The sequence below is a fragment of the Coccinella septempunctata genome, chromosome 6 (assembly GCF_907165205.1).
Source record: "Coccinella septempunctata chromosome 6, icCocSept1.1, whole genome shotgun sequence".
NCBI classification, from domain to species: Eukaryota; Metazoa; Arthropoda; class Insecta; order Coleoptera; family Coccinellidae; genus Coccinella; species Coccinella septempunctata.
Window position 1 is genome coordinate 33,877,232 of NC_058194.1, and position 11,333 is coordinate 33,888,564.

Here is an 11,333-nt window from a genome sequence, read left to right on the forward strand (position 1 = left end):
TAGACTGATCCTTTGCGAATGGAAAAAACCACTTTCATTCATCTGCCGCGAACAGTTCAGATTTTCTGATTTTGAGACTATTGAGAAAATTATTTCATGTCCAACCGACTGCTAAAATAAATGTGAATGCAGTATAGCTACAAGAAGAGCTGTTTTTGCGAGATTGTTAGACTTTTATTTACGTACATTCTTTTGAAGGTATAACAAGTGAATGATTCTCTTTCAAGTTGTGAAGAAATCACAGAACAGATCATCAGGATACCCTAAAGTTTTACGGAGCGGATGAGTGTTGAAATACAAGCAACCACCATATACTTTTGTTGCAAAAAGTAATGGTAACTTTAACTCCTTTATCGCAAGCTTGAGCAGGTTTTCAACACGCCGAACCTTCAGAACAACGGGACAGGAGGCGCCTTCTAATTAGAACCGAAGAACGAGGAAGGACAGAATTGAAAAGCGTCAGTTTCCCTTTGTTTCGACGCTAAAGGACACCCGGAACTTCGACACGTCCCATTCTGATGGATACTCCGGGCTCCAGGACCTCGAGAAACGTCAATCAATATGGGAAGAAAAAAAGATTGTCTCGCGTAAGCTTCGAGATTGGACGGGAGCGTAGGAAGGAAGCTATCCCGAAACTGGGAATACGTGACGCGAAACAGGATCTTGGAAAATGCTCGATTGTCCTCATAAGAGCTGTCAGTGGAATGACAGGAGGGTGGGCGTTTGGCGAACGATCGTAAATCGCTCAAATTCGTTTTGTTCGATATCCTCGTGGATGATTAGGGTGTGAAGGATTCTAATAGGAGATTATGAGCATGTGGAAATCGAAAATTGCAGGTTGAAAGTGCAACAAATGATTTTTCTGGGTTCTTCTCGATTTTATCCCAGCTGCTGCCAAAAAGCATCTTATACACAACAGATTCCGCAGCATCCCCAACCTCCCACGTTCCATGGAAACTCAACAAACCCATAAATTATTCTACCAGACGGGTAACCATTACAGAGAAAGCGCGCCTTGAAAAACAACGAGGAGCAAAAAAAAATAAGGGCGCTGCCTCAGTTTTGGAGGCTGTCCGATGAAATTATGTATAACCCTCCATATGCAACGAAACGGGTGGAGGGCTATCTATACGAACAACAGTTTTACGACGGAGCACCCCAGAGTAACAAGATGAATACGAAATTGCGACTTGATTTGAGGAAAAAGGATGTTGAATTATGTATTTAATAAACTTCTTCTTAGGTTTGTTCGAGTCGAGGATGAGGAACGTGTTGAACATGTTGACGACGTCGTTATTATATATTCGGATGCAGGAAGTGGGAATGGGAGGAGGCAGGAAAGGGAGATTTCTGTTCGAATGGCTAAATTTTGTGGAGAATTTTTCGGAAAAAAATTATTCATCTATACTTCATTCAAATTTATTTTAGCAGTCGGTTGGCCATGAAATAATTTTCTCAAGTTTTTGTAACTAGAACGAAGTTAGGTTGGCACTCATGAAATGTCGTTAATGTCATAACGCCATTGCCACAACTAATATCAATTTTTATTACGAAAATTCGAAAATGCCGAAAGTGATTGAAAAAAGAGACAGGGTTTCAGGAAGTGCTATTTAGAATTCAGATCCGCTCATTCAAATAGTTATACCCTGATATTCTAAAATCCACAATAAGTCAGACGGTAGCGAACATATTCAATGTAAGAGAATTTATAGAATGTTTCATCTGAATCTAAACGACATATATTTCAGCTGGATACTTCCACAATCAGAAAGATTGTGAATGAGGAGTATGACAAAGAATTTCCTTCTATTGGGAGACCCAAATAAGTGGTGGCATTTGGGAATTTTATGTTTGAGTGAATTAATGCGAAAAGTTTACTACAGGATTTTCGATAAATGTCATCGTAGAATAAGTTTCCGAAAATTGATTTTTCTATTTTTCATTTGACTTGTCCTATACAATGTAAATGTCTTAAGGTACTAATAAATACCTAATTATTATAATTACATCAATGTATTAAGATGAATAGCCACAAATACGCGCAAGTTGCCCTGTTACTTGTTTATTCATGTGAAATTTTTGTTCAAAGGTGAAGTTCATCTTGACTTAAAAGTTCCTTTAATTCCTTTTACTTATATTGATGCAAGATGATTTTTGTTGAAGAAGTTAACATTCTTGTTATTATCTGTTAATTCCTTCGGGAGATACCCATTTCCAACCACTGCATCATATGCATTTCATCTTCGGGTTAATATTTTTGAAATCTACAAATGATGTAAGCCAAAGAAGATAACGAACATTAACTCTCCTCAAGCTAGTGCATATAATGATATTATACTGATCTCTTGTATTTTCCATGCAAATAACTGGATTTGGTATGCCTTCAATCAGTTTGTATAAACTTCAATTATGTTCGTCACATATTTTCCGAAGAGATTCGACATTGTGATAAAATACGTAATAACAGAAACATTTACGTAGAACGGGCAACATAGCGTTGATTTAAAACCCAAAAATGTTTTGACAAGCTTCATAACCCCACATTTTCGTACTATACAGAGTGAAATGTGTCAAATTTCCATGGCCAACCGACTGCTAAAATAAAAGTGAATGAAGTATAGCTATATCGACCCGGGTCATTGTACCGACTAACTCGAGGTCGTAGATCACGAATAAGCAATCAGATTTTTTGTAGGATCAGTATTTCGGAAAATAAATCACTTTTAGTGGAAAATTTCGAAAAAATTATTCGACTTTGAGCAGATGTAGCAGCCAGAAAAAAAGGCACTGGGTATAAGCTGATTTCATTTGATAATAGAGTGGTTCTTTTTGAATAGAAAAAACCAATTTTCATTCATTTACCCGTAGCAGTTTGGATTTTATGCAAGATGATTTTTGCTGAAGAATTTAACATTCTTGTAATTATCTGTTGATTCCTTCGGGAGATACCCATTCCCAACCACCGCATCATATGCATTTCATCTTCGGGTGAATATATTTGAAATCTACAACTGATTCAACGTATTCAAACTTTAGCCAAAGAAGATAACGAACATTAACTCTCCTCAAGCTAGTGCATATTATGATATTATACTGATCACTTGTATTTTCCATGCAAATAACTGAATTTGGTATCCCTTCAATCAGTTTGTATAAACTTCAATTATGTTCGTCACATATTTTCCGAAGAGATTTAACATCGTCATAAAATACGTAATAACAGAAACTTTTACGTAGAACGGGCAACATAGCGTTGATTTAAAACCCAAAAATGTTTTGACAAGCTTTATAACCCCACATTTTCGTACTATACAGAGTGAAATGTGTCAAATTTCCATGGCCAACCGACAGCTAAAATAAAAGTGATTGGATTATAGATATGGTGAACTTGCTGTCTGTTTTCTATGTCGCTCAGTGCTAGTTACATCGCACCCAATTATGTCGTTTCCCGAAAGTAATAATCAACCAACTGGACCGACGTTAATTCAATCGTAACACTACGAAACCTTTTACGATTCCGAACGAAATGACAGACTGTTCCGAGCAAGATTCATAATTTAATAAATTCCACGACAGAGGGACATCAATCCCCGTGGAGGGAACAATATGGAAATGTTCTGCCATTTCTACTTCGGCGATTACATCTTTTGTTTCTCCCTTTCCACGAATTTTCGTACAATTAATTTCGTTTTGCGAATGGAAATATTGCTCGTTGAAAGAACCGGAAGTTGTATCATCTTTCGTCTTAAAATATTATCAACATCAGCAGAAATTGCTAGAATTCCAAGGGAGGTTTTGATTGTACTCATCAACCCTGATAAAAAGTTTCCTATTCATTGCAGTGTATCTCTGTCAGTGTGTTGGCATGAATGTTTGCAAACTCTCATCCTATATCAGCATAAGTCAATATATCCATCTATATGAGCTCAATTTAAATATGATAGATTTTTACGAAATTAGATTTGGTGAATTATGGTTCTTCTTTTAACTCCTCCTGAACGTCCCATTACTTCCAGATGCTGGATAAGGTTCGGATTTAATAAACGTGACGCAGAACGTGGTATTAAATTGATATCAAGTTTGAGTGAAGGCATTCGGGCTACGTCCGTTGCCCATGAAATCGCTGGAGCCAAATTAATATTATTCGAGGTGATCTCACAAAGGAAACCGAGCTACTTTCGAGAAATCCGAATTCTACGGTGGAAATCCGATGCAAATTAAACGGATTGCTGCAGTTCCACCAGAAACTTTCTCGCTAGCACAGGAGACGCTTGTTCGAACGTTTCGTATTTGATTCGCACAGAACTGATTAAGGTACCCACGTACGATATAAGAAACAAGAATAACTTGAGTTAATGATTATATTCTACGCCGAAAATCAAATCTATGTGCTGAAAGTAAATGTTTAATGTGTTTTCTATGCTTTTATTCTTACATTTATGGTTTCGTCACAGAACACCTCAATAACTAAGATCTGTGGTAGTATCAAGATTTTAATTCTATTAGTTCTATGTGAAGTCGAAAAATTTTTCGACTGTTCTGTGACACGTTTAATATTATACCTGATGCTTCTTATGGGTATATAAATTTAAATCCTAACTAACTAATTTCGTTTACTAGCAGGTCAGGAGATCCAGCTTTTCTGGTCGATTTGCATTTAAAAACTACAATTATATGAATTTCATAAATACTGAGGCCAAAAACACTACTTTTCCCTATCGATGTGTTGGATTGGTGCTACCCACCCCTATCTGTGGTCGGTGCTAACCACACTTTCATCGAAATGACAACTGAGAGGAGAAATCAGCTGAAAACGCTTTAAACTCTGAAGCCAGATCGAAAAAGACCAAACAGAGCAGGAGAAAATCAAGATTTTCGATATTTACTGAAAGAAAATGTAAACAAATCTATGTCACTCTGACAAAAGTGACACAAGTGAGGTTAGCACGAATCAGTGATCATGGACAGGGGTGGATAGTATCGATTCGGCTCATAGAGTGGAGAAAAGTCTTTTGGGCCTTGGTATTCAGGATATTGGTTTCATTATGGTTTTTTGAAGCGAATGGGCCCGAGAAGGTCGAGAATGTTCGTAACCACTCCGTTGCCTGCAAAAATCGGCTAAGTTTTTACCAGGTTTCTAAATTATCCCCCATTTCTCCACCCACCGTGCTCCTTCCACCGGAAGACCGAGCAATTGAAAAGTTCAGAATTTCGTGCAGCTCTCGCTTCACGTCCAGGACGCCGGCGACGCCAATTTGCATGAGACGTCGTTTATCGTCCCCCGGTCGGGGATTACCGAAAAAACAATGCCGTTTTCCTAACCGGAAATGGATTAGGAGCCCCTATCGTGGCGCATTACTACCTGTCGCATTGGCCGCAGTAATTTCAAGCGGGATCCTGTGGATTATAACGGCGTAGGGTATTGATCCTGCGGGTGAAAAAGTCGCAGGCACCTAATTTTAATTTTTTTTCGAGAAATATTCGGGATCAAAGTTCAGAAAAAGCAGGGACGTCTTTTCGTTCAAAAAATTTACATTTGGACATATAAAACTTAGTCGTACTCTTATTTGGGTCTCAGATAATCGTAATACTCGTAAAAAGGTCAAAAAAGGTTAAAGTTTATTCTGTTACTCACTTGCAATAGTATAATCTTCCCTCTTTGGTGATGTGGACGGTCCATCCAGGAGCCGGTGCATAATCCAAAACGTGCGTGAATCCCTCAGGTTCGTTACGAGTCTCTTCAGATGACTTGACTCCCGATTCACCAGAAGTCGCTTGAAGAAGCATAACTCACTGGCTGTCCGAGACTAGAAGAAGAAAAAATGACATAAAACATCAACCAATTTCCATTTCCCTTCCTCTTGTGACTAAAAATTAAAAATCTCCATCTACAAATTAACGGACGACCCCCGTACAACCGGCTAAAGGTCGACACCCGCGGTCCGATCAACCCGATCGCGCAAATCTTGGCGTCAGTTCATTTCCTGATGAAATTTCCTAATTCCATGTCGAATCGCGGAAGTTCGATTGAAGTTTCCGGGACAGGTGAACCGGCCGCAAATTCGACCGACGGGTTCTGGAAGCCGGGGGGATCTGGCGAATGCCGATGCGGGGTTGAGACGGGAGGGGTGCCTCCCAGTCGATTAGCAGACATCCGAAGAAAATTCGAGATTCCGGTAATGGCCGGGGAGCGTCCCGAATACGGATCCAGACATCCGTTCTATTCGAAAAGACCCGCGATTAGACCTAACGATTTCGTCACACGTTTGAAGCGTCCTCATTGGTTCACGAAATCCTGCGGAAGTTCCTTCAACTGTCATCGCAGTGTCACATTTTCTCGATGACCCAAGAACACAGATCAAGATTTCTTCTTCTTCACGGTACATATTCAATTCATTATATATCGTTACACAGAGTAGGCCATTGAAAATGAAACAGTGGCTCTGTAGCTCGGCGGAACCGAATTATAAAAAAACGTCAAATTTACTGACGACCTACAAGGCCGCTGTTTCATTTTCAATAGCCCACTCTGTAGATACTAATGTACAAAATAATAATACTACTGGAAAGTAAATTGAAAATGTTTGCATTACATAAATCCATTAGTAATAATGTTCAAGACTGCACGATTGGTTCATCTCGGGATCTAGACAAAACACTCCGATTATAAAAGAAAGATAAACATCTCTCCGATACAGAAAGAAAGTGGAAGCAGCCGCATCGGATATGCAGTGAAAGTGACGAGGAACTATTTTACAACCTCATTAACAACTCTGGTTTGATCGTTAAGTTTACATTGCTGAATATAGTTACAAATTGATTCTCTCAAGGTTGTGAAGAATGCCTAGACAATAGAATTACGTACTGTGTGAGAAGGAATGTTCTCAGGTCTTACAACATCCGGGGTACCTACTTGGTTGGAGTTCAACAATTCGAAGAGTTACTCAATTTTGATTTAACACTTTCGGGGAACTTGAGCATTTTGTGATGGAACACTAGACGAAACTTGATCTAAATTTTTTCTGCACAATAACGAAATGAAAAACTCATAAAAATAGTTCAACCACAGATCAATCAATGACCACCTAGATCAAATCATTAATTATTAAGAACCACTGACTGGATGCAATTAGATCTGTGATTGTTTACGAGACCTTTTGTGATTTTCATCAATGCAAATATTGACATATCGGGAAGAAGAGTTAAAATAACAATTACGTGTATCCTCCTCCCATTTCAATTTGCATAAACGACTCTGACACCGACACCGCAAAACAATTAGTCATACCAATCCGCACACAGAATTTCAATAAATTACCTCAACCCTAACAAAACGCAGGTGGAACTCTTCAACGAGTCCTGAGAGGAAATTCGACCCTTATGCAAATTTCCCTGATTATTTTCCGCGAAAACGTGTATTCACGAGAGTTTTTCTCGCTGGAAAATGAAACCACCTCGTCCTAATGAGTATTCGCAACATTTCCATACATAGAAAAAAATTTCCCGAGTTTCTACCGTACATTCCTTTTAAATAAACAAGTATATTGAAACACACACCTTTCAAAGAGAAAACTTTGTCGTCATATGGTTCGGTTTTCCGCTTAAGGAACTGGCACACACTTTTCCGACACTAAAAGGTGATTTTTCTTTATCATATCACTCGAAAACACTGGTTCGCGAGCACTGTCACTTCGGAAAAAAATAAACATCAACACACACCGTTGAACACTTCGAACGCGCGCTCTGAAACAGTTATAGACGCAAACTGAGTTTGGTACTAAAGATAACGAAAGAGCGGCGAAGAGAAAATTGGACAATTACGAGTTGTAGTGGGACGAATTTCCTTTGGTGAATGATGAACAGTGCTGGTTTCTGCAGCGGAAAATTTTGAATAGAATAAGCCGCGGAAGAGTAATGGTAGATGGCTAAAGTAGAAATCTGTAAACTACCCACCCAGCGCCCTCTAACAGATTTTTTCATAAGTAACTCATAACGACATCTATCGTGACTGTTACAATGCTTTCCTACATGAATACAAATTACTGTGAACTGTAATCATTCCTCAAATGTCAAAAATAAAACAAAAAGAGAAAATGTATGAATATATTTGTTTTATCAGTTCCAAAACCTGATGAAAATAAATAAATTTTCTCTTCAGAATAAAGTACGTTTCGTACCCAAAATTATCACATGCTTCTCCAAGAAAACCTTGATATAAGAACTTTTTCCAAGTCATTTGAAACTCAGCCGTAAATTGACAGCTTATGGATAAATATAATTCAAACGTTCCAGAATGAATGAATTCATAAATATAAAAACTTTCCATGTCAAATAAAAAACAAAACTAAAGCCATAACCTATTACACAATAATATAACGAAAAAGAAGGAAGAACTTTGGAGGTAACTCAACACATCACGGAGTTGCTGTTGGACTTTTCTGCTTCAATAGTTCTACATCGTTGAAGATGACTTGGGCGCCTCCGCCACAAGTCGGTACAATATCCCCTTTATATACCTTAGTTTCGATCTCACCTTCGGTATCTTGATCTTGAGCGATCAGGCAGTATTTACTCTGATTAGGGTTGGTTATATCGCTGGCTTTGGTTAACTTCGTCAGCGACTTACGTTTTTTCACTGAAGGCTGCAAAACGGTGCCAAGTGGTACAGGTTTGATCGAGTTGTGCTCCAACCACACTTCTCCGGCAGATCTTGAACGTCTATGTCTCCCACCAGGAGTTTGAATGTTTCTCCTATTGCTTGTTTGTATATCACATATTGGAGGAGAAGATACCGGCTGTATTTCACGTGGTGGAGACTCTACTTCTTTTTCCTTCTCCCCTTGTTCAGATCGTGCTTCGAAGGCTTCGTCGCTCTCCAAAATTTCTCTCACTCGTTTCAACTTATTATCTTTGGCTTTCATAGAAGCCTGCAGATGCTCCCTTTGTTTTCTCAGCTTGCTATCTAATTCTTGAGACATTTTCTCGTTTGCTATAACGAACTTTTGCTTAACTTTCTCTTTCTCCAGGATTTTTTGGTTAATCTTCAAGTCTTTCTCATCTATGGTTCGTTTCAAAGATCTGATAACGTCTTGAAGTTCTTCGTTTTTGGACGCCAGACTATCGTTGACAGTCTCCAGATCTACGATTTTATTCTTCAAGTTGTAAGTTTCCTCCTTATTTCTCTTAATTATTGTTTTTAAACTCTTCATTTCCGAAATGTTCAACACGTTACTCTCATTCAACCCGCACAGCCTCTTCCTGAAATTCTTCTCTTTATTATTCAATTCGCAGAAATAATTCTCCATCCTTGAACTTCTCAGTTTCAGAATTTTACCGATTTGCTCGATTTTCTCACCCATCTCGTCGAAATTATCAGGTTCGAAGCTGTAGGTCGGTATTTTCGGTAGAGTGAATGCGGAAGTCGCTTTGATTTTACTTGCAGATGCAGGTGTGTTTGTGTTGAAAATTTTCTTCGGTGTTTTACGAGGAATGGGGGTACCTTTGTATTCGTTCCTCTTAATTTTGACGTCTTGGGTCATCTCAGCGAACTTCATTACTTGCAAATTCTCCTCGTAATCATGAATGGACGGATTAACGCAAACAATCATTTCTACCTTACCATATCCTTCGAAGAAGTTCTTGAAGAGGAAAGTTAATCTGCTGTCCCGGTAGGGCACTAACTTATTGGAACCTGTGAGTTGGTTTTCCCTTAGAACTTCCAAGCAGTTCCTCAAGCACATGAGTGAATTGTTGATCCTACCAGCCTCTTTCAATCTCATTCCTGTGGTTTGAGTACGATTTGTTCTTTCAGAGCCAGCCAAATCAACTAAACTTAACTGAGATACCCTTATGAGGTTAGAATCAGGTACGACCTCCATACCTTTGCTATTGTGAGCTACTTGTTCCATCTGAACCAAACGAATATTGAACACAGAATGAGAACGACTAGATTCAGAATTGAGTAGAGTATGTCCCATTCTCTTCTTCTTTTGTCCAATACTAAGAACTTCAAAAGCTTCATCGGCAGATTTCACTTCAACTTCAGTGACTCCAATGATATACATATTTTTCTGCGTATCTTCCCTCAATATCTTAGGTTGCAAACTCTTAGTGTTTGATTCCTCTAGTAGATCATAAACAGTGTTGTTATATATTTCTATATAACTGACAAAGACCGCATAGGAGCAACTTTCATCGATATCAGATATCCTTGTTCCATCGTTAACATACTGAGGTTGATCACCCATGCCTCTTCTGGTATTTTTACCTTTTAGAGTCTTAGATCCAAGTTTATTTTCTAAAAGTCTCTCTTGAGCTGCCTCGTCTTCAGACTGAATCAAGAAACCATTCATTTTATCAGGTTTAATGGTGAACTTTGGTGCTTGAAGTTCTTCGATTGTATTGAAAATGGTGTCGATACTTCTAGGCATTATCCCTGGGTTATTAGATTCACCAGATAGAGTATAGGTCTTGCCTGAACCAGTCACGCCGTAGCTTAACAATAACGCATTTTTACCCTTGAATAAATCTTGAAGTAGAGGCATTGCCACAAACTCAAACACTTCCTTTTGGGTGGCATAAGACGTGAAAATTTGTTTGAACTGACAGTGTAGCTCTCTTTGAGGTAAATACTTGGGATCAACGGGAGAGTTGAGTGACAATACCGTCGGGGAAACCAACGTAATGCAGGACTCGTCACTTTCATCGTCTTTCAAAGGACGTAATCTGCAAAATACACGAACCGGCTCTTTAACACTGTCTGAACTTCCATCAGAAAGGGTTGTTTTCTCCTTCCTTAGTTTTCTTGAGGCATACGGTGTCGACTTGTATGGTGTATTCATTTTTCTCGCTATTTTTGAGCATTTATTTTCAGACTGCTGTTAACGTTTTTTATTTGAATTTAAGAATCATAGAATAAAATGTTCAACCATCGACTACAGACAAAGATATTTGACAGATCATAGATCTCAAGATGGAAGGTAGTGGGTAGGTCCACGCAAACTTGTTATTTCGGATGTTCTAATATAAAAACGAATAATAAAAGTAGCACATTGGCACACATGCTGGAATTAAATTGTCGCAATTCAATGAGTTTATGAATCTCTTCATCATCTCATACCATCATTAAGAATTCTAGATGGCGCTACTGTCACTTGTAATTCACGACTTCGTCTCGTTTCGTAAATCATCTGAGTCAATTATTGCATTGAATATTTAATAAACATTCTGTTCGGCAATTTCTGAGTTATATGTAATATTGTTATGTCCAATACTCCAAGATCACAGTCTCTGATTGTGACCATAAAGTTCGATAGACAAGTGAATAATGGCTC

The 11,333-nt window shown here is 38.5% G+C and overlaps 2 protein-coding genes across 4 annotated transcripts in view; both read right to left on the reverse strand.

Moving 5' to 3' along the window:
* The window catches only part of LOC123314773, a 63,678-nt gene extending 55,859 nt beyond the window's left edge, over positions 1-7,819 (reverse strand). Inside the window, exons 1-2 of one of the 3 annotated variants that reach the window (XM_044900112.1) lie at positions 7,558-7,819; positions 5,636-5,807 (exon numbers count right to left, since the gene is read on the reverse strand). In XM_044900112.1, coding sequence (XP_044756047.1) covers positions 5,636-5,787 — 152 coding nt within the window. In that variant the 5' untranslated portion in view covers positions 5,788-5,807; positions 7,558-7,819. Of the gene's footprint in view, positions 1-5,635; positions 5,808-6,865; positions 7,037-7,557 lie in introns of those variants that run through there. The other 2 variants (XM_044900114.1, XM_044900113.1) reach the window with 2 other exon arrangements.
* Positions 7,820-8,089: 270 nt separating this feature from the next.
* Positions 8,090-10,918, reverse strand: LOC123315326 (kinesin-like protein KIF23). The gene has a single exon (XM_044900982.1). The coding sequence runs from the start codon at positions 10,839-10,841 to the stop codon at positions 8,415-8,417; it is 2,427 nt and encodes an 808-aa protein (XP_044756917.1). The 5' UTR covers positions 10,842-10,918; the 3' UTR covers positions 8,090-8,414.
* Between the last annotated feature and the right edge of the window lie 415 nt (positions 10,919-11,333).